The 27,090-nt window shown below is 49.4% G+C and overlaps 2 protein-coding genes and 1 long non-coding RNA gene across 5 annotated transcripts in view; 2 read left to right on the top strand and 1 right to left on the bottom strand.

Annotated features, from left to right (window-relative positions):
* LOC123580309 overlaps nucleotides 1-6,137 on the bottom strand; it is a 60,107-nt gene extending 53,970 nt beyond the window's left edge. For 2 of the 3 annotated variants that reach the window (XR_006703242.1, XR_006703240.1), the window contains exon 1: nucleotides 5,115-5,180. This is a non-coding gene — a long non-coding RNA (uncharacterized LOC123580309). Of the gene's footprint in view, nucleotides 1-5,114; nucleotides 5,181-5,635 lie in introns of those variants that run through there. The other variant, XR_006703241.1, reaches the window with a different exon arrangement.
* On the top strand, nucleotides 5,253-13,875 carry BPIFA3 (BPI fold containing family A member 3). Its single transcript, XM_045444883.1, has 7 exons — nucleotides 5,253-5,569; nucleotides 8,475-8,625; nucleotides 10,460-10,567; nucleotides 11,203-11,352; nucleotides 12,595-12,679; nucleotides 13,096-13,159; nucleotides 13,657-13,875. Exons 1-7 carry the CDS (start codon nucleotides 5,455-5,457, stop codon nucleotides 13,689-13,691), a joined length of 708 nt encoding a protein of 235 aa, XP_045300839.1. The 5' UTR covers nucleotides 5,253-5,454; the 3' UTR covers nucleotides 13,692-13,875.
* Nucleotides 13,876-20,866: 6,991 nt separating this feature from the next.
* BPIFA1 (BPI fold containing family A member 1) lies at nucleotides 20,867-25,768 on the top strand. The gene is made up of 5 exons (XM_045444881.1): nucleotides 20,867-22,323; nucleotides 22,501-22,660; nucleotides 24,135-24,242; nucleotides 24,385-24,534; nucleotides 25,391-25,768. Exons 1-5 carry the CDS (start codon nucleotides 22,164-22,166, stop codon nucleotides 25,485-25,487), a joined length of 675 nt encoding a protein of 224 aa, XP_045300837.1. The 5' UTR covers nucleotides 20,867-22,163; the 3' UTR covers nucleotides 25,488-25,768.
* The last annotated feature ends 1,322 nt before the right edge of the window (nucleotides 25,769-27,090 follow it).

The following is a 27,090-nucleotide window of genomic DNA, read 5'->3' as shown; positions in this document are numbered from 1 at the left end:
TCTTCTGGAAGAAACAGCTTCTGATTTCACTGATTGTCTCTAATGTTTTTTTTTTTTTATTTCATTAATTTCCATTCTAACCTTTATCACTTCCTTGCTTCTGCTTGCTTTGTTTTTAGTTGACTCCTTCTGATCAAATTTCTTACAATGGATACTGAGGTTGGACGTGCACTTTAAGAAGGACTCAAGCCCATTTCCTCCTCCCCACTGGCTGACATTTAAGGCAGGCGTGCCTCTGAATAGCTGGTCACTGTGAATGGCCTGCCTCCCTCCTTTCCTCCTGAGAACATCTCCACTGGGTAGGACCCCAGGCTTCACGGGGCCAGTTCCTGCCCCCTAGTGGTTCAGAGCCTTCATGGTTTTGGTGAGACCTGCAGTCTTCACTCCCCCTGGTAGGTCAACTCCAGCTCACTGGCAATCTTTGACAGGCTGAAGGGCAAGGGCTTTGGGCGAATTTATCAGAGACGAGACAGCCCACAGAGCCAGACAGCCTGGCTTTGAATCCTGGCTCCACACTCACCAGTGCGTGTCCCCGGGCAAGTGAGTCCATCTCTCTGTGCCTCAGGCTCTGCATCTGGGAGGTGGGGCAGTAACAACACAACCCTCCAGGGCTATTGGATTCATGAGATTAAAGCTACCAAAAGCCTAGAGCAGAGCCTGGCGCAGAGTAGGGGCAAAATAGGAGTCTGCTGCTGTTCCTCCTCCCTCTCCTTGCAATGCCTGTGAGGGCCGTGGGATCGTGTTGGGGAGCAGAGTGGGGTGTGGGAGGGGGAGGCCCAGGAGGAATGAGCGACAGCTCCTCTGATCTCCCTTCTGTGGGTCTGGTTGCCTCGCTCCTGCCCCAGCCCCACCTGCCCTGGCTGGTGACTCCAGGGATCTGACTCAACTTCTCTGTGCCTCTGCAAAGGGGGGCCAATCACAACAGTACCCACCTCAGAGGGCTGTGCGGGGGATTAAAGAAGCGATTAAAGGAAAGCACTTCGACTGCCCCTTGAGCACAGTCAGCTCTCAGCAAATGGCATCATCATTCTTATTTCAGCTCAGTGGTTCTCAGGCACCATGTACAGCAGAATCTCCCAGAAGCTTATTCCCAGGTCCCACCTCCAGAGGCTGACTCAGTTGCTCAGGGGTGGCCCAGGAGTCTGCATTTTTACAAGTCCCATTTGTCCTCTCAAAAGCACTGCAATGCACCAGAAACGCCAGCTTTTCCACCTTCCCTACTTCGCGCCACCCCAGAACCCAGAAGAGACATCCTCATCATCCTTTTTCATTCCCGATGTTCTTTTTTTTTTTTTTTTTTTTTCAACGTTTATTTATTTTTGGGACAGAGAGAGACAGAGCATGAACGGGGGAGGGGCAGAGAGAGAGGGAGACACAGAATCGGAAACAGGCTCCAGGCTCTGAGCCATCAGCCCAGAGCCCGACGCGGGGCTCGAACTCACGGACCGCGAGATCGTGACCTGGCTGAAGTCGGACGCTTAACCGACTGCGCCACCCAGGCGCCCCTCATTCCCGATGTTCTATTCAGATGGCACCACACTCCCTGCCTACCTTCCACACCCTTTTCAAGTAAATTTGTCTTTGGGTTAAAGTTCCAGTCGTAGACCTCTATGAATGTTAAAAATACATATTTCTACAAAAAGTGGAATAAATGAATGCCTACATGAATAGTGAATTCCATTCCACAGAAGAATGATTCCCAAAAAATAAACCAAACCAGTCCACCCTGCTTCGTTAGGTACAGGAAACTTCCACCGTTCTGCTTCCACCCATTCTACTGCCCCCTGGAGTTTCAGGAATTCTGCCTTTGGCTGGGGACCTGGAGCTGCCTTTGAGCCCAGAGAGCAGCTGTGGGAGGAGTCTGGAGTTGGCAGGGAGGGGGATGTCTTTACCCAGCTATAGGAGGGCGCTCACGTGCAAAAGCCTGCTTGGCCCTTGGTTCAGCCAGGGGAAACTCCTGCCTCCTTGTCATGCTGGACACCCCCTCCCTAGAGCCATGGACGTGAGCCTGGGCACCTGGACACCAATTTCTAACCCAGTAGACCCAGCCACACCCATTTTCCTTTGTTCCTCCAATCTGCTGAGCCCTTTCCCATCTCAGGCCCTTTGACCTTACAGTACTATCTGCCAAATGTGTCGTTCCTCCATCTACACCCAATGCAGGCTCTGTCTCCTCCTGGACTCAGCTCAAATGTCACCTTCTTGAGAGACCTTCCCTACCCATTGCTCAAAGTGGCCTCCCTCCTATTCTCAATCTCACCCAAATTTCCCCCCTTGGTATACAATTTGTAATTATTCCATGTATTGTTTATTTTGTCTTATTCTGATTCTCTCCCCAGAGTATAAGTCTCTAGAGAAGCTGTGTGTCTGTTATTGCCTAGAGCCAAGCACAGTTCCTGGCACATTGTAGGCCCACAGGAAGCAATGGTTGACTGAATACATAAATTTTATCCAAGTCAAACTCCTTGAAAGCCAGTTACCAGGAGAGCAGGGGTTTTAACTTGTGTCAATGGTCACGGCTTAAGAGGGTGATGGAAATCCTGCTACTATCAGCAACATTTTTTAACCAGTTTTTACATTATTTTTTCTGGACAAACCAAAGTTGTCATCACATTTTGAAAATGCCCCCCGGGGCGCCTGGGTGGCGCAGTCGGTTAAGCGTCCGACTTCAGCCAGGTCACCATCTCGCGGTCCGCGAGTTCGAGCCCCACATCAGGCTCTGGGCTGATGGCTCAGAGCCTGGAGCCTGTTTCCGATTCTGTGTCTCCCTCTCTCTCTGCCCCTCCCCCGTTCATGCTCTGTCTCTCTCTGTCCCAAAAATGAATAAACGTTGAAAAAAAAAAAGACCAAGGCTGCTTGGTATTCTTTAAAAAAAAAAAAAAAAAAAAAAAAAAGAAAATGCCCCCCAAAAAGGTAAAGAAGCTTGTTCTAAAGCAAGTTATTTGAAATAGTAAAGGAAAGGGCTACTAGATGAGGTTTGGGGCAGCCAGCAGCTCCACCTTCCAAAGGAAACCTCTTACTCCTCTGGGCAGGGACAGAGAGCCAGAGAGCCTGCCGGGTGGCAGCTCGTCCTGGTCCCAGCCCAGAGCTCTGTAGGCCTCTGGGTTTCTCTATGTCCCCAACCCCTCACGTGTGGAATGAGATCACACATGGAGCAGGCTTAGCACAGTGAATGAGGCCCACCAAATAAACGTCAGCGGCACCATCCCTAGAGGTAGCTGCCTGGGGCAGGAAGGCAGGCCGTGGGGGAAGAGGAAACACGACACCAGCTAACTTATAGGCTTTCCCTTAAATTCCACTCTGTCTCCTCAGGGAGGTCGTTTTTCTGATAACCCCCCTCCCCACTTGTCTGGTGTCCCCACCCCCCACATCCCGCCAGGTATGGGAGCACCACGAGGACAAGGAAATCCAGGGCTCGTCCCAGAGCGGTGCCTTTCTGCTCCCTTGTCATGCACCAGGCTTGGAAAGTCTACATCCTTCACCTGCTCATTTCTTTAGACTCAGGGGCCCTGAGCACCACATCCTGCAATGGGGCAGGACTGACAGCCCTCCCCACTCCCAAGTTCAGACCTTCAAAGAGCCAAGGACAACAGGTTTGTTCCTCCCAACGGTGCCCACTTTTCTCCAATTTTCTTGACAAAAAAAATAACAAAATCCCAACTGGTTACACAAGATCAGGAAGACTGGAAAAGTACATTTTGAGGTAACTGATATTCTACAAACATCCCCAAGGGGAGTGTGAGCCCTGCAAGAGGACATCAATTCCGGAAAGCCATCACCCTGAACGAATGCTTTAGTTATGATCTCTTACAAAACTGGATGTGAAGTGCCCAAGGATGGCCCCAGGGCTTCATGAGATTTGCAAAGGACCCTGAACATTCTCGGCGGGGGTGGGGGGGGGGGGGGGGTGGAGCACAGGAAGTCAAGAGTACCATTGTCTTGGGATTTCACAGCAGCTGAACTGTGGGACCCAGACCATGCCCCCCCTCCCCCAGGCCTGTGTGGCTGCCAGGAGTGGGAGCAGATGAGGGACAGAGTGTTAAGAGGTAAGGTCAGAGAGAACAAACACCAGGGGACCCTGCAGGACCTGGGAGGCATTGTATGGAGTTTGACATTTGCTCTGTGAGCAGTGGGAAGCTTTAGAAGTTTTGAGCAGAGGAGGGCTGTGATCTGATTAATGTCTTGAAATGGTTAGGCAGGCTGCTGTGTGCAAAACAGATTGTAGGTGGGCAAGGAAAAAAGCCACGAAATCAGGTAGGGATCCCCATGCGATAATCCAGGCCAATGTAATGGTGGCTGAGAAGGAGTTATTAGATGTGGTCAGATTCTGGAAGTGTTGACAGGACAGATGGATAGTGGGTCATGAGGAAAGATTAGTTAAGAGGGACTCCAAGGGCTGGGGCCAGAGCAACTGGATGGATTATGGTGCCATTTCTTGAGATGTTGAGGACAGGAGGATTTGTGCTGAATTCTCTCTGACTCCCAACTTCAGAACAATGAAATAAGAGAGAGGCTCTCTGTCCCTCTCCTATAAATCTTATCCATAAGCCATCCATCCATCCATCCATCCATCCATCCATCCATCCAATCATTCATTCATTTTTATCATTTAACAAACATTAGTAACTACCATGCGGTAAACATGGGAGGCATTGGACTCACACCCTGCCTTTATAACTTGGTAGGGGGTTTAAAGATCAGCCATTCTCACTCATTCATGTATTTAGTCATTCAGTCACTCAACAAACATTCGTTAACCCTCAATTCCTAGCAAGCAAGCATCATGGTAGGCATCGTGAATGATCTTGCCCTTGAGAAAGTTCTAGTCCAGGGGAGCCTGGGTGGTTCAGTTGGTTAAGCATCTGACTCTTGATTTCAGCTCAGGTCATTATCTCACAGTTCATGGGATCAAGCCCCGTCTCTGGCTCTGCACTGACAGTGCCGAGCCTGCTTAGGACTCTCTCTCTCTGCTCCTCCCCGACTCATGCTCACTCTCTCTCTCCCTCTCTCTCTCTCTCTCTCAAAATTAATAAATAAACACTAAAATAAGTCCTAGTCCAATTGGAAAGCCTGAAATTAGTCATCCTCAGTCACTCATTCATTCATTCACTTACTGTAGAATCCCCAAGATCCAGCCTGCACAGGGTCTGGGAGACAACTCCTGCTGGATGACCCAACAGTGGGCTCTCCTGGGTGTATCCAAGCAACAAGGTCCCCCTCTGGATCTCTGGCCCTCCCCACAGGGTTCCACCTTCTGCCCTCACCATGGGAGCAAATCCCAGTGGCAGCTGCCAGAGCCCATCACAAGACCTCCCCACGGCATGCTCAGGGATAACTCTGGTGTCATCTTTCCACAGGAAACCATGAGTCCACTCATTCAGGCAGCCACCCCCACAGCCACCCATCTGGGTACCTTCTGACCCTTCTTGACACCCACAAGTCCCAGAACCTGAGATGTGCCCAATCTGGAGGCTCCTAGTTCTCCTCAGCTTGCTGTCTTTGCCCTCAGCACTGCACAAGCAGGGCCTGGCCAAAGCCCATGTGGACAGCAAACCAGCTCTGGCAAGAAGTAAGTTCAACCCATGCTCTGCCTACTGTCACAGGGTGGGTGGGGGAGGCGTCATCTGGGTCCCACCACTGACTTGCTGGGTGACCTCGGGTCAGTCATCCTCTTTTCTTCCTTTTTCTCTTAGACCTTTAAGTACAGAAAACTGAGGTTCAGTTGATCATATGCCAGTTCATAGCACATCATTGTTGCTATGAAGGTCCTCTTGTGTTTTATTTTGTCATTTTCCCCTTTACCTCTTATTCTCACTCCCATCCCCTCTTCCTTGGCAGGCTCTGCGGTGTGTTTAATATTTGTTTACCTATGCTCATGTCCTTATAAAACGTGCAGTGTTTTGATTTGCATAAATGGTACTGCCATGTAGATCTTGTTGTTCTTTATTGCTTTCACTGGATGCTGTGCTGTTGACATCTGTTGCTTCATGCTGGTATTTACAAGTCCATGAGATTCATCCACTTCACCATCAGTCGGCCATTTCCCTAGGGATGGACACTTGACTTGTCTCTAACTCCCCACTGTTTTAAACTACAGTGAGATGAACATCCTTGTTCATGTGCTCATGCATGTGTCCCTGTTAGGAGCTGTGGAAGAATTTCTCTGGGATATACCCATTTCTGGAATAATTATGATATTTTTTATAATTTACCATAATGATATATTTATCCTGTACTATTTTTTATAATGTAATAGAATGTATTATAATGTATCATACTAAAAATATACTTTATAATGTAATGTAATGTAGTTATAGAGAGCTAATGTACTACTAGCTATCTGATTTATTAGCTAATAATTTTACAGGATGTTAGCAAAGTTTTCATACATGAAAGTGTTGTGTAACTTTCTTTCCTGGTGCTTTTCTTGAAGGTAGGCAACTTGTACTAGCCTCATAAAATGAATTTTGCATCTTCTTTTTCTGTTTTCTTTCACAATTATCTCTTTACAGAGTTCGGTAAAACTCTTCCCCAAAACCATCCAGATCAAAAACTTTTGGGGAATGAAATCTTCAACTACTATTTCTATTTCCTGATGGTTCCAGATAATCAGTATTTCCCATTTCCCTCATCACAACTTGGTATTTTCTGGATTGCCACAAATGTATCCATTTCATTACATTAGGAAATATATACCACGTGTATTTGTGGGCCTAGGCATCATCATGGTTACAATGGGTGCAGTTAGAATGGTATTTCATGGGGCTGCTTTTGAGATTTAAACAAAGGAAAGCACGTGCCAAGTGCTTTTTCAACTGTGAATATATTTATCACTATAACCACCTCTTCTATCAGAGTATTTAGCTGCACATAATAGAAAACCCAACTCAATATGGCCGAAACAATGAAAAAAATGTCACAGAACCAAAAATCATAGGTAGGACAAGCTCCAGGTATGATTCAATCAGCAACTCAAAGGTGCCATTCAGAACTGGATTTTGTCCAATTTTTTTTTTTTTTTTTTTTTTGTAGCTCTGCTATCAGCATAGTTTCATCCTCAGGCCACTAGTTCCCAGTGTGGCAGGAAAATGGTGGCCAGTGGCCATCAGAGCTACAGCCTGCCTTGCTCCCTTCCAATAGGAGACAAGGAAAGAAACTTCCCCTCTAACAGGAAACATAAGATCTTCTGTTTAGTCTGATTGATAGGGCCAACTTGGGTGATATGCCCACTTTAAACCTGAAAGAGTTACCAGGCAATGATGGTTCAGATAATCAAAGGCTTTAATCTGGATCAGGAATTGGAGAGAGAGCATGAATCTGAACAAGGTTCAGATGAGAATGATAGGATAGATGAATGGGAGGATGGATAGATGAATAGATGGGTGGATATTGGACAGATGGCTAGATGGAGGATGGACGGATGGATGGATATTGGACTGGTGACTACTAATGTGTACTGGTCACAAATTTCCAAGTGTTGCCATCATCATTAACCAAGAACTGATAAGAGTTCTAGGCATACCTATACTATCACTCTATCTTTGAAACTATGTGGTCAATGTATGTCTTTCTTATTAGACAGAAAACTGGTTTGTGTCTTTATTATGTACCGCAAGGCCTGATACCCAATAGATGCTCAATAATATTCTTGTTTGGATAAATTATCTCAATATTCCTTACAAGAATCCTGTGAGATGGGTATTATTACTGCCTCTGTTATACCAGTGAGGAAATCAGGACTCAGGAAGGTGACAGACCCAGGATTTGAACCCAGATCTATGACTCCAAACACACTTTCTCTTTGCAGGCGACAACAGAAACATGGGATACTGAAAGGGGGTCTGGGAGCTGGAGGGAGGAGAGTGAGGTGGAACCATGGTTTCTGCTGCTCTGCAGTGTGGGTTCTGACCACAGGGAGGGTCAGGCAAGTGAAATAAAGGTGTCCTGTGTACCCTCTGAGGTTCATCAGAGCTGGGCCCAATCCTGGGCAGGAGGGTCTAGCGCTGACAGGCAGGACTGAAGCATGCCCATCACTTTTAAAACCCCCTTCCTTTTTGGAATTCATTTTTTTCTGCTGGTAGCTCCACATAGTCCTGCATCTTGTTCTGGACACAGTGTGGGAGAAATTACATTTAGTCTCTTCTTATTTACCCACCTATTTTTCTCTTCAACCAATATTTGCTGTGATGTACATCCCGTACGTCAGGCTCTCTGTTCCAGATTCAGAGATAGAACACTGGGCGAACTTTCAACTACTATCATCTCGTCAGAGCAGCTATTACCTGTCAGACCCACTGCATGTGTGTCCCATCAACCCTGCAAAGCACAGGTTCCCAGATGAGGAGTATGGATTTCAGTGTGGAGAGTGGAGTTGGAGGGTGACAAGCACTGATCACTCAGCAAGAAGTGGATGCCGCAGCCTGCAACGTAGGCCCCTTAACTTGCAGTGTCACTGGTCCCTTGTCCATTTCCAGTTATTGCCCAGGGCCTCATGAAGCACAACGCAGAGGGCCGAATCCAGAACATCCGCCTCATGGAAAGTCTGAATGCCTCGGGGCAGATGGCCCCAGGGATGGTGGGCTGGCTAATCAGCAGCATGAGCCTCCAGCAACAGCAAGAAAGCAGGTGAGGCCCTGAACCCCGCCCCTGGCCCTGGGACTCTAGAAAACTCTGGGTCAGAGGGCAGAGCCGAGGGGATGAAAGCACAAGGCTGTGAAGAGGGAAAGAAGGAAGATTGGAAGGAGGGGATAAAAGGTCCAATACAAGGAACGGGGAGGGGGGGGGGGGGGGGGAGGGCACTATGAGGAACCACTGGGGAGGGAGCATAATTAAAGCAGGATAATGAAAGCAAAGTTTCAGGAATAAAAGCTTCTGCGTTTAAATCCTGGGGCTGCCACCAACCTTAGGGAAATTGTGGGACCACTCCAGCCTCATCTATAATGTGGGTACCCAGAGCACAGCCTGGACAAACATCTGGGGTGCCAAAGGAACCCAGGTCTAGAGTCAGACATTTGAACCCCACTCTACTGTTGACAGCTGTGTGACTCTTGGCAAGGTGTTTGAGGTCTCTGAGCTGCAGCCTTAAGCCCTCATCAGTGAAATGGGCATAATAACTGTCCCTGCCTCAGGAGCTGGGAGCCTTCTCTGCCCCACATAGTGGATGCAGAGGCAGCAGGCCCTCCGATTAACCCAGCAGAGCCGGCCTGGGCTGCTAACCTGCAGTTTCCCTCCTTCCTCTCGAGGGACGCGGCCTCCTCAGCCTCCCAGGCTCCCAGCCGCTCCACAGCGGTTCCAGCTGGCTGGGCCCCTGAGCCCCTGTCTCCCTGACTCAGTCCCTCACTCTCGCCATTGTAAGGAGCCAGCAGGGTTTCCCCTGATGTGTGTCCACAGCCACCTCCCTTCTTTCATTCCCTTCCTAGTTGTTACAAGAATTCATTGAGCACCTACCATGTACCAGGACCTGGGCTGGGTGCTTGCAATATGGCCATAAACAAGACACATGGTCACTGCCTTTTTGGATCCTACATCCTAGTTAGTGAGATGAGGCACAAAAGGAAATAGCTAATTTCAGGGAGACGGAATGTTAGGAAGACAACTTCAGCAAGGTAAGTGGTGACAGTGAGCGGTTGATCAGGAAGACCTTTCTCAAGAGATAATCCTTAGGAAGAATGAAGAGAAGGAAGCAAGCGACATGAAGGATATGGCAGTAAGTGCAAAGGTCCTGAGGAAGGAAAGAGACTGGTGTGTCAGAAGAAGAGAAAAAGTCCTGTGTGGTGGGTGAGCAAGGTGGGGAGGGGGGGGCAGGTAGAAAATGTGGCTGTGGAGGCAGGTGGGGCCAGACCCTGCAGGTCTTAGAGGCCATGGTATGGAGTTCGGGTTTTATTCCAAGAGCAGTGAGAAACCCAGGCAGAATGTTAAGTAACAGGGCTGCCTATTGGCTGCCGTGTGGAGAAGAGTTCATAGAGAGGCCCAGTTCATGGCAAGGAACTCAGAAACTAGAGCATCTCCAGGCAAGAAGTGATGGTGACCTGGACCAGAGGAAAGGGACAGAAGTAATGAGAAGTTGCCAGATCCCAGGTATATTTTGTAAGCAGAGCCAGTGTGATTCACAGATGAGTTGAAGGTGAAGGTGAGAGATGGAGGGAAGGCAGAGGCGGCTCCCAGGCCTTGGGCCTGGGCACCTGGGCAGACAGCGGGGCCCTGTGCTGGGAGGCAGCTGCTGGGTCTGAGAACAGTCCCAGGATTTGGATCTGCAGTTGGCTGTGAGTCGTACACATTTGTTGTGTGGAACTGTTGAGGGCCCTCAGGGACAGCTTGCAGGCCAGGGCTCCTACAGGTGGCTCTTGGCCTCCAACCATCTTTAAAAGGATCTGACTCCAAAGCCCACTGTTTGTCAGCCTAAGGTCCTGATGTCCAGATTTCCTTACCCTTGAAGGGCCTCTGCTCTCTCCTTGTGTAGCGCCAACGTCACCAACATTCAGCTGGACTATGGTGGGATCCGGATGTCTTTCCACAAGGAGTGGTTCTCGGCCAACATCTCACTTGAATTTGACATTGACTTGAGACTGTGAGTCATACCTCAGCAGGGGCAGTGGGGCGCTGTTCCTCCCCAGCAGGAATCTGGGAGCTGGTGGGGGAGGGTGGAATTTGGCAACCTAGGGAACCCAGATCTTTCTGACTTCAACCTGGTTCAAATCCTGGTTTCTGAACTCACTTGCTGTGTGACCTGGGGTAAGTCACCTCACATCTCTGAGCCTTGGTTTCTTCAGCTGAAATGTGGATGGCAATTCCTGGTCAGTGGAGGCATGTCATTTGCTCATTTAAACCTATGTGAGTTCATGACACTGATTCGAAAGAAAAGAGAGGAACATTTTATTTCTATCATCACCCCTCCCTCCGTCTGTCAGACTATCCTTTAACATCAGCTGCCCCCAAGAAAAGGGAGGGCACAGCTAAATGGTAAAGATTTTTTTTTTAATAAGACTAACTCTCAACTTCTGAATTTCCAAAGGCCCCTAAGCCGGTCGAGTTAAAGAATTTTCAGAAGCCACTCTGTCTGACAGCATTTTCTCCTTTGTCGCCGGCCGCAGGAGTAGTTGTTGAAAAAGTTGTTGAAAGGGTCACTCTTCTCTTGGTGTTGGCTGTTCCACCTCCTCCTCCGTCCCTGGCCCTTTCTCTTCTCCTCCTCTCTCTTGTCCCCAGGTCCTTCAATAACAAGATCATAAAGATACACGTATGCATGAACCTCGTTATGGAGTTCTGGCTGGAGAAAGACGAATTTGGCCGGAGGGATCTGGTGATAGGCAGTTGCGGTGTGGAGCAAAGCAGCATCTACACAACAGTTCTAACTGAGTAAGGTCCCAGCTGCCCTCCCCAAGGCCGGGCCCCTCTCCAACCCCCCCTAGGTGCGACCACATGTCTCCAACACCTCCTGGGTGAGCCCAAAATAGATCTCACCATTTCCCTAGGATCGACTTCTCTTCCTGAGCCAGCATCCCAGTGATGGCGTGGCCACCCTCCAGGAGGGACCTTTCCTCTTTCCCCACACCCCGCAGCCCATCCTCCCTGGCTCCCATCAATGACCTTCTGGCAGCCCCTGCTTGCTCCCTCTCTCTCCATCCCTCAGCCACTGCTCCCGCTCATAGACCACTTCCTGGACCCCTGCAGGAGCCACTCTGACACTCCCTGACTCAGACCTCACCCTCCTTCACTGCATTCTGCCCCTGCAGCAGAAATAACTTTCTAGCACAGAAATGTGCCCCTGCTCCAAACCCTCCAGGTGTTCTCCAAAGCCCTCTGAATGAAGAACAGACCCCTAGATGTCAGTCAGGGCCCTCCTCCTGCTCTCGCCTGCCCCACTCTGCAGCCCTTTGCCCTCTCGTGTCAATGAAGGCCCCACCTCTCCATCAACATGCCCTATATTTGCATACCACCCTGCCTTTGCACATGCTGATCCTTTCACCTGGAATGCCCTTCCCTTCTCTCAAGAACTCCTCCTCATCACTTATTCACTCAACAAATATTTACTGAGAACTTACTAGGTGCCAGACATGGCATACTTGATGTTAGCCATACAGTAGGGAACCAGACAGAGAAAAAAAAATAGAGCTATTTATATGGTGCATCTATTAATAGAGTGTATAATAGACCTATATACTGGCTGACCAACTCTGTCAACCTCAGCAGACTATGAGTCCCTTGAGGGCAATATGTGGGTGTGACTTCTCTCTGTAATTCCAGAATGCTGAAAGCAACCAGGTCGTCAGCGGGTGTTCATTCATTTATTCATCAGACATTCACTGAATGCCTAAATCATGCAGGGCATTCATGGCTAGGACAGTGCAGGGGAAGGACTGAACTCTGGTGCTCTCGTGACCTGGTTCTAATCCAGTCAGCACCAACTAGCTGTGTGACCTTGGGCAAGTCACATCACCTCTCTGTGTTGCCCCCTCAACTACTGCTAACAGTGATGCTTCTTGTAGAGGGCTGGCCGATGATTAAATGTCTGTGTAGGGTGTACTCAAGCAGTCAGTCCCAGCACCGGTACTGCAGAGATTTCTCTGTTCTGTTCTACACATCTACCTCTCTTTCCAGAGATATCTCACCAAAGATGAAACATTTTCTCCGCCACTTCAGGGAGAACCTGGTAAAAGTGACCCCGCACCTGGTAGAAAGTCAGGTAAGTTTGAGAAAAATATTTTCCCCTTGGGTATCTTTGAGTCTGAGGGTCAGGACGTATATATTGGCAATTCAGAAAAGAGTTTCAAATCTTGGGCTTCAGAACCTGAAACATCTCAGTTTTGTCATCTACTGGCTGTGTGTCCTTGGCAAGTGACTTAGCCTCCCCACACCTCAGTTTCCCCATCTGTAGCATGGGAACCATCACAGTCCCCATCTCATGGAGTCATCATGAGGATTCAGGCACACTTCTAAGTGCTGTGCGTGGCCTCTAGTTGGCGCTCAGCACAAGGGAGCTGCCCTTGCTGCCATGATTCCTTGTGGAAATCCAGTGGAGTCTAAGGCTCCAGCCACAGGCTCTCTAGCTTTCTTCTCCTAGCCCCCAGCCTGACCCTTGTCTCTATGCTGGTGGCCCAGGTGTGTCCTCTGATCAGCGAAATCCTCAGACAGTTGGACGTGAAACTGTTAAAAAGCCTCATGGGTGAGTGTCTGCGTCTGTCCAGGGAGGAGGACTCAGGGTGGGCATGTAGAGAGGCGCCCAGGGGGGAGCTCCCAGGGAGGCCTGCTGGGGGGTGTCTGCATGTGCCCTGAGGACACTTAGAAATGACCATATGATAGTGACCGTTATCTCCCGAGAGAGCTAGGACAGCAGAGGGCATCCCTACCAAGAAGACTGGGCCCTGCCAAGTCACCAGAATCTCCAGACCACCAGAAACTGTAACTCCTCCCAAGATCTCCACTCAGTCCTTCAGGGACCGCTGGCCCCACCCCAAACCTGAGACCACCCTCCATCTGTAGACAGACAGACACAGTCCCCAGGAAGCCAACAAGAAGCGCCTAACTACGTACCATTTGGAAAGAGTTTTAACGCAAATGCCTCAGGCACTGGCCCTTGCTCGGCTTGGATGGATGGGAGTCCCATTCGGGGGTTGAACAGGCAGTCACCCTGGTGACTGATCTTGTCTCTTCTCCTTACAGAACAGGCTGTTGCTCATAAATTCAACCAACTGTGAGTCCAGCCAAGCTTCCATGTGCCAGACTTGGAGCGTCCTCCAGCTACCTACTGATAATCAGGAGATTCCACATGTTGAGATCTTAAGCCTCCCTCAGAGTGGGGCTTCCACGGCCCCAAAATCCTTTACCACAGGCCCTGCAGAGTCCTGTCCTGTCCCTAATAAACTCTAGCTCTGACGGGTACAGAGGTTCCCCTTCCTGGGTCCTGAGGTTAGAGTTCCACAAGTCAGACTTGATGAAGGTCCATCCTGAGACTAAATATGCCTGGGTTTGCTCATGAGCCCAGAAATAGCAGAGAAATCACTTTCTTTTCCTGTAATTTGCAGCCAAAAGCCCATCTGGAGATTTACTTATCAATGCAGGGAGGGCCCTGTTGAGATTTCCCATTCTATCACTCACTCGAGCCATATTTGTTGAGTGCCTACTATGTGCCAAGCACTTTGCCAGGCTCCAACGGAGTGGAGAGAAAGGCTGACACAGTGGAAAATCATAAACATCGGCACCAAACGGATCTGAGTTCCGAATTCAATTCAGCCAAATGAGAAGTTCCACGTGGGTATGAACCATGTGCATCAGAGTGATGGATACCCCCTTCCTCACTGGCCACCAGCGTAGGGCTGGCACAGAGTGTGAGCCCAGCAAATATATGTGGTTAAGTGGTGGATGAATCTGGTTTCAGGACCCACTCGCTGTGTTTGGGACAAAGCACTTTACCTTCAGGCCTCCCTCACCTGCAAAGTAGGGATAGAAGTCTTACAGGATGTGGGGCAACAGGAGCCTGGGCACTGCTGGTGGGAGGTAAATTGCACCACCTCGTTATAAACCCAGGTGGCGGTTGCTACAGAAGCACAACATAGACCTGCCCTGTGCCAGAAACACACATGTGTGGATGCCACAAGACGTGCACGAGACTGCTTATAGCAGCAATGGTCATAATAGTCCCTGAGGAAAAGCCCTGAACACCCATCAGAAGAGTGGGTAAATATCGTGGGATAGTCTCCCAGTGGAATTCTCTACAGTAATGAAAATGACCTACAACTATGCACAATCACATGGGTGGATCTTGTGCACATAACAAAGCCAGGCACCAAAGAGCACATGTTACGTCTCCCATTTATATGAAGTTCAAAAACAGCAAAACGAACCCATGCTGTCAGAGATCAAGATAGTGGTTACCCGTGAGGGGAGTGTTAGTGACTGGGAGGGGTTCAAGGGGGACTTCTGGAGCCCTGGTAATGTCTGTTTCTTGATCTGGATGCTACTTATGGGGAGGCTGTTTAGTTTGTGAAAATTCACTGAGCTATTCACTTATGTGCGCTTTTCTTACGTATGTTAGACTTTAACAAACATTTTTAAAATAGAAAATATTTACCATGCAGGACATTTATGGGAGCATGTGAAAAAGCATTTGCAATATGTTTAGCATGTGCTAGGTCCACGGGAAATGCTTATTAAAAGTCATTTAGCTCATGGGGTTCCTGGGTGGCTCAGTTGGTTGAGCGTCCAACTTTGGCTCAGGTCATGATCTCACAGTTCCTGAGTTTGAGCCCTGAGTCGGGATCTGTGCTGACAGCTCAGAGCCTGGAGCCTGCTTCGGATTCTGTGTCTCCCTCTCTCTCTCTGTCCCTACCCCACTCGTGCTATCTCTCTCTCTCTCTCTCTCAAAAATAAACATTAAAAATTTTAAAAACAAGTCATTTATCCATTTATCTCATTAATTATTTGATTAATGACTATTCATTTCTGAAATATTGATTCCCGCCCTCCTCCCAAGGGGAGGGAAAGAAATCAAGGGGAAATAACACACACATATTAATAATAGTAGCCCACATATATTAAGTACTTGTCATGTGCCAAGCTTGGTACTCAGAGTTTATATTCAGCGTCTCATCAAATCATCACAGCAAATCCATGCGTGAAGACCCTGCGGCTCAGAGAGAGAAAGCCACTTGCCCAAGATCACACAGCAAGGAAATGATCAAGTCGACTGTGCTCAGGCAGCCAGACTCTAGAGCCAGACTCCACGCTTGACCACTGTGGCTCCCCCTCCAGTTCTCCCTCCCTTCCTCTTAACACCACTCCCCCCCAACACACACACACACACACACACACACACACACACACACACACTGAGGGAAAAATGATGAAACAGGAGTTCGGCTGGATTGACAAGCTCAAACAAGGAAGTGTCAACAGCTCAGAGATGAGAATAGGGTGAGGGAGCCTCAGGTCTCCTTCTTTCAATTCAGACTGCTTAATCCGAAATGCTTCGTTGGGGATTTGCAACCCTAAACGCCCATGTTCATTCACACAGAGGATTCCCCTTGACAGCCTCAAGTCTGGGGGGGGGGCGGGTTCCTGCTCATGATTCAAAGAGCAAACAGAGGGCTGGGCCCCATCCTCCAGTGAGGGTGCCCGGTCTCTTGGTGAAGGCAGCTTTTGTCTGCCTTCCTCCTGACCCCTCCGGGGTGGCTCAGGGGCCTCCTTCCTCCAGCGGCTTCCTTGGGTTTCTCAGATTCTGTTTTCTTTTTGTTTTAAGGTTCATAGAGCCACCGACTCATCATGTTTTCTGCCGGCAGCTTGTTGCACAATGCGCCTCTATTATGATCATGGGGTCTGAGGGGATTTATGCAGAAATTCAGCCCCAAGTGGCCAAAAGCTTGCTCCAAGTCCTGCCTATCTGTGCCTTGTAATTTTCACGCCCTTTCATTACAGAGTTCTGACTCTGCGCCACACACTGGGCTGCAAGCTACATTTGTTTCCCCCATTTAACCCTCTCACAGCTCCGGGAGGTGGGCGTCGTCAGCCATGTATTCTAGATGAGGAAACCAAGGCGGCCAGAGGGAAAGCATCTTGCCCAGAGTCATCAGCCAAGCCGGGCTCGGCACTCAGTGCAGTCTGACTTCTCAAGAGTGGGAAGGCTCCAGAGAACACGAACAAGAATTTTTCTGAAGATTCTGGGACACAAACTTGCCCTCAAAGTTAAGAGCACTGAAGCTGGACAGCCCAGGACGACAGTCTGACTTCACGTCTTCCCAGCTAGGCTGGCCTTAGCCAGGTCACTGTGTTCTCTGAGCCTCAGTGCCCCCACAGGGTTGTTCTGGATGGTATAGAGATGATGTAGTGCTCTAGGCTCTCATAAAAAACAGTTATTATCATTAACTGCAAAGGTAGGTGGGAAATTAATCTCCACAGTAAGTGGAACTTAAAGCAAACTCTGCTGAACCAAATATAGTTTTCTCACCACAGTGGGGGCCCCCAGCTCCCTGTGAACCCTTTATGCCACTGCCCCTCAACAAAACCACTGGGGTTTCCAAGGCCACCTGAAGATCTCCCTTGAACCCAGCCTCCAACCTGATCTTGCTCCTGAGCCACAGAACCAGCACCCCCCTGATTTGTGGGAAGCAAAGGGCACCACCTACAGTTTCTGAGAAACACTTTGGGAAGGCACTGACATCACCAACGTGGTAAACACTGTCTTGAAATGTTAGCAGCATGACCTTCCACGTTTCTGATGCCCTACACCCCTTGCCCTCCCCAGGGCAGTGGGACATGCAGCTCCTGTGGCTTCAAGGAAGGGCAACTCCAACAGAAGCAAAGAGAAGGCTGTGAGTTTCCAAAGCCTGGGACTTTGATGAAAAGGTAGAGACAGAGAACAAAGCAGTGGTTGCCAACCGGTGGGGGGGAGGGTGTGACACTACAAGGGCAGCTGGAGGGTGCTTGGGGAACGATGGAGCTCTTCTTTGTCCTGATTGTTACGGTGGCTACATAAAACTCTACATGCGTTAAGATTCATAGAACTATACACCAAAAGGAGAAAAAGCCAATTTTACTGTAGGTTAATGTTTTTAAAATTTTACACATGCACCCCAATGTTTATAGCAGCACTATCAACAACAGCCAAAGTATGGAAAGAGTCCATCACCAGATGAATGGTTAAAGAAGATGTGGTATATATATACAATGGAGTATCACTCGGCAATCAAACAGAATGAAATCTTGCCATTTGCCATTACGTGGATGGAACTAGAGGGTATTAGGCTAAGTGAAAGTAGTCAGAGAAAGACAAAAATCATATGACTTCACTCATATGAGCACTTCAAGACACAGAACAGATGAACATAAGGGAAGGGAAACAAAAATAATATAAAAACAGGGAGGGGGGGCAAAACAGAAGAGACTCATAAATATGGAGAACAAACTGAGGGTTGCTGGAGGGGTTGTGTGAGGGGGGATGGGCTAAATGGGTAAGGAGCATTAAGGAATCTACTCCTGAAATCATTGTTGCACCATATGCTAACTAATTTGGATGTAAATTTAAAAAAATTTAAATTAAAAGAAAAAGAAAAAATGCATAAAATAAAATTTAATCCTGGGCTTTTTCCTAATGTTTATTTATTTTTGAGTGAGAGAGAGAGTGTGTGTGTGAGCGAGGGAGGAGCAGAGACTGGGGCAGAGGATCCCAAGTGGGCTCCACACCGACAACACAGAGCCTGATGCCAGGCTGGAACTCACGAACCGTGAAATCATGACCTGAGCCAAAGTCGGACACTTAACCCACCAAGCCACCCGGGCATCCCAAGCCTGGGTTTTTTAATTTTGAAACTCAAGGCATAGAATCGCACATATGTAATGAATTGAGGCACGGTTTCCTGCCTCCAAGACTAGAAAATTCTCCATGTCAGGTTGGGGGAGTGTGAAAGCCCAAGAGAAATTGAAGAGAACACAGTTCTAGTGGGTTCTAAGAAGTAATTCCCTTGCTACTCCCCAGGCAAAACTTGGCATTGGAGGAGGGACAACAGCAACCCCCAGTCAGTGTGCTGGATTCAAGAACAGAGGACATCTGTGCCCTTCCAGAGCCATGAGAGGTGACGGGACCCCAGGGAAAGAAGATTATCCAGAGAGGGTCTAGGTGGGTCTTGGCAGATGGTCTGGGGTGGACTCCCACAGTTCTGCCTGAGACCCAAAGAATTGAGAAGCAGAACTATGCTGAGTGTTTGACAAGGAGTGAGAAGTAAATGCTAAATCTAGGGGGTGGGGGGCTTCTGGGCGGGAGGGAAGCATAGCTTTCCTGGCAATTAGGGGGGACCAGATGGCATGTGGATATCTCTCCATTTCCAGTCAAAATAGGGACAAGGCAGCCTCCTTTAGAGGACTTGATACAAATGAAACCCCTGGAACAGAAATAAAACTCCAGAGGAAAATGGCGAAGTTTCTGCTACCCAGCAAACTGACATTTGAAATGGTAACTAAGCTGTAGATACATTAGAAAGAAAAACACAGACATGTGAGTTTATGAACCGAGATTCATGCCAACTCCCCAGACATCATCTCCCACAGCCCTGAGAGGTAGATATTATCCTCCCACTTTGCAGATGAGAAAACTGAAGTTCAAGGGATTAAAGTGATTTGCCCGGAGTCACAAGATTTGAATCAGGGCAATCTGCACCCAGACCCATCCCCTCTCTGCCATAAAATATATGTAGCCTCCTGGATCCACACCAGAGGCTGTTAGCTGTCCAGTAACTAGCTGCACAAACTTAAATCAGTCCCTCGACTTATCTGCCTCAGTTTTCCCACAAAGATAGCAACAACCTGACCCAACCCATAAGAGTTGTACCAAGATAACAAAAAACGGTACTTTGAGGATGACTGACAACATAGAAGCTGTGGGAAGAGTCTAGAAAGTGTTTCATTGGATATGTCAGTCCAGAGCCAGGGTCCTAGCCCCTTGGAGGCATCAGTCAGACTCTGACAGGAAGTGAGAGCAGATTCAGGGAGGGCCTGGCCTGGAGGAAGGCAGCATGGCTCACAGGGCCGAATCCTGACTCCACCACTCACTCGCTGTGTGTCCCTGGGAAGTAGTCCCCCTCTCTGAACCTCAGTCTCCTTATCTGACATTTGAGGGGCAACAATACCTACCAATGCTGATGAAGAAGAGGTTCAGGTGGGGAGAGCACCTGGCACATAGTAAGTGCTCAATAAATATGCATTTCCTCCTCCTCTTTTACTTTTGCTCTTAAGATGTTAGGTTTTGCAGGACAAGAGCTGCTCTCACCAGTCTGCGACCTTGACCTCTCCACGACTCAGCTGTTTCATCTTCAAAATGGATTCAAAGGCCCAAGCGGTGGGGACAGATGCCTTATTACTTCATTTGGGGGAGGGAAGAAGAAAGGGTAAAGGCAGAGACCAGGATACCACAGCATCCTTCAGGCCTGGGAACCTGGAAAGACTCTTCCAGGATATAAAAGTGAAATTTCATAAGAGCATGAGATGTGGGAAAGCAAAATGCACAAGTGAATGTGAGGAAGGTGTCTTCGTGCCTCAGCACAGTGACTCCGAGGACAGGCTGGAGTGTGAAGGCCTCGGCCCCGTGCCCGCCGTGCAAATCTGGACGTGTCCACTCACACTCCAAGCCTCGGTTCTCCCCTGGTAAAACAGGGCTACTCCTTCCCAGCCCACACCCTGGGAGGATTCTTCACTGTGTCTGGGCACTTGTCCCACTGTGCAAAGGAGCAGGGCGGCATCCTCTCCCTCCCAGGGTTCTGGCAAGGATGTGTAGCCCCCGGCACGTCGTGCAACAGGGACCCAGAAAACAGGAGACCCCAGATGTAGGAAAGTCAGAGGCAGTTTGAAACTTCTGACACTTTGGGAGCAAGAATCCTCCAAATGGAGAAGAACTGGACCAGGAATGGAAAAGAGCCTCATTAGGAGAGGCTTCTTCCCGAGCCCCAGCTGGCTGCCTCTCGAGAGTTCCAAATGTGATCTGCCACCTGGGCGTGTGGGCCCCCAGCCTCAGCCCTGCGCATGAAACCATGAAGTCTTGAGTAACATCCCCATCTCAAGTTTTTCTCTGTTTAACTTGTCCATCAAGTGGCTTAAGTGTCCCACCTACTAATGTGATTGGCAATTATTTACTTTGGAGAGCCCTGAAAGACACCACCGGATCGCAGAATTCTGAATTATCTAGAAACCCATCATCTGATCGCACATTTCCTGATTCGCACACTATAAAAGACGCTACCTCCTCGGCAGGAGCAAGCAGGCGAGGGGAGAGGAGAGCAGGGAGAGCCACCAGGACCTCTGAGAAGCCCAGGTGAGACCTGCCTGTCCCACGCCCGTCCCACTCCCTGTGGGGTGGGCACCGGCTGGCTGCACTTAGGATCACTCGGGGGAATGGGAATGGCCATTCACTCTGCTTCCCTGAGAGGGCAGTAACATCGATGCAAGGTTTGAATGTGGAAATGTAAAGAGAATTTGATGGCGATGGGGAGCGTATGGCTGCAGCTGCCATTGCACACTGCCGAAATCCCATGATAGGCTTCGCTCAGGAGCATGCTCTTCATACCCTAAATCAAAATCTCTACGGCAGGAGTGTTAACTTGAGGTTGCCATTGTGGGTTCAGACCAGCATCCTTAGCTAGGATCCTTAGCTTCCTCTGGATTCATAAAAGGTCTGTTTCCCAAAAGAGTTCAGAGAATGCGATCTAAGTTTGAGAGCCACAAGTGGCTCTTGGGATCAAAAAGCATTTTCTATTCCAGCCAGCCACAGCAATGAGGGTGCTTTGGCCGCATCAGCCAATTGATGGAATTTTGCCCAAAGCAGCTTTTGACACCTTTGCTGGCTGCCAAATAGCTCTGTGACGGGGTTGGTGATATCTGGGAGGGGACAGTCCAAAAGGCAGCCAGATGTCAGGGACTGCCTCCAAATTTTGTTCAGGTTAGCTTGAGGGAGAAGAGAAAGGTGTAGAAAAGATAGTGTGTATGTTTGGGGGATGGGGGCTCGGAAACCTATCTCCAACTACAACTCTGCTATCAAGTTGCTGTGTGACCTTGGGAAAGTCACTACCCCTCTCTGGTCCCTTGATTCTCCTTATGCAATGAGGACTCTGAATGGCCCCAGGATTTCCCCAGCACTGGATGAGATGATGGCCATGGCCACATGACCTCTGTGATTTCAAAGGGTTTCCAACCATCGCAAGCTGGACCTGGGCCAAAAGACTTCCTGGGGATAATAGCAAAGCAGTTCAGCCCCTCAGCCTTTCCATTCTCTTGTCTGGACAGCAAGAACTAGGGGCAGGCCACTGCAAGCAAGCCCAATTGGAGAGTAAATCTGATGGTCACTTAACTTAAGGCCTTTGGGTCAGACAGATCTGGCTTCAAATCCCACCCCTACTGTGTGCTTGAAACCTTGGGGGAAGTTACCTACACTCACAAGACCTCCCTCTGCTCATGTGTACAGTGCAGGTAATATGCTCCCACATCTTAGGGGATGGTTAAGATGAAATCAGTTACCAGGTCTGGAGTGCCTACCCTGATGCCTGGGCCAGAGGAAACGCTGAGTAGTGTTGTTAGCTATTGCCATTCACTTCCTGGTGTTCGAGAGCCAGGAGGCAGATGGTGGGTAATTCCTCTCTGGTATCTGGGCTACGTTAGACCCATTGTTCTATCCACAGATACCAAGACAGAAGATGTTTCAAACTGGGGGCCTCATTGTCCTCTGTGGGCTGCTGGCCCATACCACAGCCCAGATGGAAGTCCTGCCCTTGCCCCTGGACCAGAACCTGCTTTTGGCTGGGACTCCACCCCAGGCCCCACATCCCACAGATCTTGCTGGAAGCTTAACAAGTGGTGAGTCTGTGACAACCTCTTTCAGGGGTGTGTGTGTGTGTGTGTGTGTGTGTGTGTGTGTGTGTGTCCAACTGTTCAGTGTGGGGAGGGAGGCAAGGATGATTGGGAGAGAGGGGCTGAGGATCTGGAATTGTCAGATTTGACCCCCCAAGGACCTACCCCTACACCCATTTCCAGGTCTCAGCAGTGGCCTGCTCTCTGGGGGTCTGTTGGGCATTCTACAAAACCTTCCACTCTTGGACATCCTGAAGACTAGAGGAGACACTTCTGGGGGCCTGCTTGGGGGCCTGCTTGGGAAAGTGACTTCATTGGTCCCTGTCCTGAACAACATCATTGAGTGAGTAGTCATAAAATAGGGGCTTGGTCCCCACCCCCACCAGACAACCTCCATGGAGATCTGGGAGCCCCAGGCAGTGGCCCTGGAGGAGGAGGTGGGGGGAGGGTGGTCTGAACATGAGGCCAGGACTCATGACAGCCTTCTCACAGTCTGGTGAGGAACACCAGCCCTCCTGAACCGGGGATTGCCCCCAGTCCTGATGCATATCTTGAGTCCCCAGCATCATCTATAACCCTCACAACCCTTTCAGGTCGAAGTAACAATCTCCAGTTTACAGATGGAAAAACTGAAGCACGGAAAGTTGCCTGTGCTTACACAACTAGAGTGATGCTAAGCAAGAGCTCTAACTCTAATTTACTTAAGTCCAAAGCCAAGGCTTTCCCACCACACAGTGGTAATTCTGTTCTCCTCACCTGTGGGATTCTTCAGAACACAGGTGGCCCTTGATGTAAGCAAGAAAGTGGACGCAACTCTCCTCAATTATGTCATCAGTGGATGTCCACTGAGCAGTCTGATGTGGGGTTCCCACGAGACACCCGAGAGCTCTCTAAGCAAGCGGCAATAATGGGAAGTTTGATGCCAGGGAGGTGGCAAATCCTGGGTCCTTGACAGGGCTGGATCAAAGCCATTTCCAAGATTCCTACCAACCCAGGCGCTTGCCCTGACTTGAAGACAGACAGATAGCCTTGAGTTTGATTTCCAAATGCACCATATGCTTGCCGGGTGACAGGAAACCAAGGCACGCAGTCTCTCTGGGCTTGGTTTCTCCATCTGTAAGATGAGATCATAGTACCCACAGAGAAAAACTGTCAGGGAGATTGGGAGAGATGTAATCACCTGGCACACTGGTTGTAAGATCATCTCAGAAGAGAGTCTTGCTTCCATCCTCTCTCCGTTCTCCCTGACTTCCTGCTCCTTGATCTGATCGTGACCATTGTTGATTGACCCGACACTGAAGGTTATGGCAGGAACCAGAAGCAGTAAGTGCTTCTAACCCATAAATGTTTGTGAGGGACTTACTCCACGTACTCTCATCCACTCATCCACTCATCTATCCATCCATTTGTCCATTCTCTCTACCATCTAACCAGCTACTCTCCCATGCATCCTCCCACCCATTCATCAATCCACAAAGTCAGCCAATATGGAGTAGGCCCCTTCTTTGTAAGACTCTGAGCTGGTATACAGGATGCAAATATAATCCAGACACAGCCTCCACCCTGGAATACCTCATAGACATGAGATGCGGAGAGGGACATGGTGTGTTAGGATCTGACCCAGTGCAGAGGCTGGGGAACACTGATGTGTGACTCAGAACTCACGTGGCCTTTGCTGCAAGACTCCCCTCTTTTCTCCCCCATCCCATCTCGAGTAGCTCCTCCTCTGGGATGGGTACAGTTTGGATTAAAGGTGGTTTCCAGATTTGGGGCTGAAGGAGCTAATATTCCTCCCTCCAATGTTGCTTCTTTGACAGTCTGAAGATCACTAATCCCCAGCTCCTGGAACTAGGCCTTGTGCAGAGCCCTGATGGCCATCGTCTCTATGTCACCATCCCTTTGGGCATGATCCTCAATGTGAATACGTGAGTGGACCCCAAGGGGGAAGGGGAGGGTGGCTCACCAAAGGAGACCCTGATGCAATGCATAGCCATAAAGGGGTGTTGGAGTCTAATAGATATGAGTTTTCAACTCAGTTACAGATGCAGCAAACTGTTTCCTCTGCAGGCCCCTGGTCGGAAGTCTGTTAAAGCTGGCTGTGAAGCTAAACATCACTGCAGAAATTTTAGCTGTGAAAAATGAACAGGGGAAGATCCACCTGGTTCTTGGTGACTGCACTCACTCCCCTGGGAGACTGCAAATCTCCCTGCTTGATGGGTGAGGCCAGAGGGGTGGCTTCTCCTGCCCAGAAACAATATTGATGAGATGATGGACAGATGGCTGGGAAGACAGAACAATGGGAGTATGGATGAGTGGGAGGGTGGAAGGGTGAGAAGATGGATGGATGGATGGATGGATGGATGGATGGGTAAATAGCCACTTATCTTTTCTTTGGTGGGGCTGACCAGTTTTATGCTAGATCAAGCAATCAAAAATCTGAGTTCAAGCCCACCTACCAGAGGGGCATGTGCAGAAGTAGAGGGATTCTTGTGTGAACGTGGACAGTGCCTCCCCAGTTAGAGTCTCAGCGTACTCAGATCACCGTACTACAGAGGCACTTTGGGGCTCTTGATTGAATCCACTAAGACAACAGATGCGAAAATGCTTTGTCCCAGTATGAGGTAAAACAGCTATGCAGCCGACCTGGTTTCCTTATTTCAGTTACCTGTCACAGGGGAGACTGAGTCATGCATAATGTGCAGAAGTCGTCCTCATCATGGTTAACATTCACTGAGCACATATGTTGTATTTCACACATATCTCGTTGAATTCTCATGACAACAATGTACTAAGCACTGTTCATCCATTTATGGATTCTACAAGGTCTCACTGAATACCTACTGTATGCTGGAACTGTGTGCTTATTCTATTCATACCTACTGTATGTACTGCTGTGTAGGGTGCCACTCCTTTTGGCTGGACCCCCCAGTGTTCACCTGCATGAGGGTGTGAGTGGACAAGGCCCCGTTTTAGTCATGGAGTACTGAGACCGACACGGGCACAGTAGCCCCTCTGAAGCCTTCTCCATACCAACCCCAGGCCTCTGCACTGCCCCCTGGATTTTCTCTTTCAGATTTGCTCCCCTCCCCGTTCAAAGCCTTGTCGACAGTCTCAGCGGCATCTTGAATGAAGTCCTTCCTGAGCTGGTACAGGGCAAGGTAAGTGAATAAAAGTGGCAGCTCCTGATTCTTAGGTCATAGGGCTTCTCAGGATGAAAGAAGCCCCTGGAGCGAGGTTTTCTGAACCCCTCAGTTTGATATGTCTCCCTGTCCGCTGATCCATCTGTCTGTGTTTCTTCTTTCCACCCTTCAAAATGCATTGATTGGTTCCTGCTGGGGGCCAGGCCCTGGGCACGTCCACACTACAGCTGAAATGGATTGGCCCCTGCCCAGGGAAGCTCCCAGGCCACCCTCACCAGAGCTGTAGGCAAGCACTCTTCCAGCCTATGCTAGGGTGCCTCCTATAACCAGAAACTCACCCCTCCCAGAGAAGCTCTAGTTAGAAGCAGGTGTCCTATCACACGGTGAACACTGGCTCATGTGATTGGGCGCTTCACGTACACGCCTCCCTTTTCTCCCTCTGCCCGTGTGAATGTGTAAGCATTCATCTGTGAGGCTGCTTAGAACCAAACACTCTCAGACACGGAAAAATGATAGAAAATCTCCCCCCAGAGAATCCATCCTCGGGATACTGCTGCACCCATGGCCTCCCTACAGGTGCCACTTTGCCTAACGCCTCTCTCTGCCCCTGGGTCAGGTGTGCCCTCTGGTCAATGAGGTTCTCAGCCACTTGGACGTCACCCTGGTGCATTCCATTGCTGGTAAGTACCCACTTCTAAGGCCTCTCTCCCTTTCCAGAACAGTGATTTTCCCCCAAGGAGCCCCATCCCTGCACACCATAGGAGAGAGCCAGATCCTTCCAGCCTCAGCTCTCCCCATTGCGGGTTTTTGTTTTTTTTTTTTTTTTTTTTTGCCTTTAATTATCCAGATAATGTCAATGGATAGGCCTTGCTTCCCCCCCACCCCGCCCCCCAGCAGCCCGACACTGAAAACAGCTGAGCTGATTGGTGGAAGGAGGTGTTAGCCCTGCCAAGCTTCACCCGAGCTTAGTGGGATCACCAGAGTTCCCAGTGCCTGTCCCCAGGCCTCCGGGGAGTATGGGATATCTCTGAACTCCTTCACACTGGGATCATCACCCTGGTCTGCAGTGGTTGTTCTTTCATTTTCCAGACATGCTGATCCATGGGCTGGAATTTGTCATCAAGGTCTAAGCCTTCCGGGAAGGGGCCCAGCCTCTGTCAAACTGGTGAGTGCTATTCTCCAATCCCCAGGATTTGGGTGCTGCTGCTCTTCTCCTGGCAAGGGACAGCGGGGGGCTTGGGACAGTGACTCTATTGGGACAGTGACTATCTCTAAAGGGAGAAAAACAGCCACACAGAGGTACACACAGATGCACAGAGAAGTCCACAGAAATGCTGACAGAGGTGGAGAGACACAGACAGCACCACAACACAGCCACAAAGAGAAATACACACGGCTATGGATACACACACACAACACACATAGGTACACATGGATACCAATGCACTCAAACAAATGCACAAGGAGTCCCCTTGGCCCCAGGCCCCAGACACTAGCCTGAGGTTCTCAGCCCCCTCCCCTTCCTCTGGAGGGTAAGTTTGATGATGGGCCAATACCAACAAAAGTCAGTGACCGCCAGTCTCCATTCTGACTGGGGGCTTCTCCCAACAGAACCACTTCCTGCTGTTCAATC

The sequence above is a fragment of the Leopardus geoffroyi genome, chromosome A3, assembly GCF_018350155.1.
Source record: "Leopardus geoffroyi isolate Oge1 chromosome A3, O.geoffroyi_Oge1_pat1.0, whole genome shotgun sequence".
In the NCBI taxonomy this organism is placed as follows: Eukaryota; Metazoa; Chordata; class Mammalia; order Carnivora; family Felidae; genus Leopardus; species Leopardus geoffroyi.
Note: the sequence above shows the minus strand (reverse complement) of the source record. Positions and strands in the feature narration are given on the sequence as shown.

Bases quoted from the DNA above. Each gene is read 5' to 3' on its own strand.
- BPIFA3 (XM_045444883.1), top strand. From the start codon at position 5,455: ATGTGCCCAATCTGGAGGCTCCTAGTTCTCCTCAGCTTGCTGTCTTTG. The intron at 5,570-8,474 runs GTAAGTTCAACC...GTCCATTTCCAG, and splicing joins CAAACCAGCTCTGGCAAGAA to TTATTGCCCAGGGCCTCATG. The intron at 12,680-13,095 runs GTAAGTTTGAGA...CTGGTGGCCCAG, and splicing joins CGCACCTGGTAGAAAGTCAG to GTGTGTCCTCTGATCAGCGA.
- BPIFA1 (XM_045444881.1), top strand. From the start codon at position 22,164: ATGTTTCAAACTGGGGGCCTCATTGTCCTCTGTGGGCTGCTGGCCCAT. The intron at 22,324-22,500 runs GTGAGTCTGTGA...ACCCATTTCCAG, and splicing joins TGCTGGAAGCTTAACAAGTG to GTCTCAGCAGTGGCCTGCTC. The intron at 24,535-25,390 runs GTGAGGCCAGAG...TTTCTCTTTCAG, and splicing joins CAAATCTCCCTGCTTGATGG to ATTTGCTCCCCTCCCCGTTC.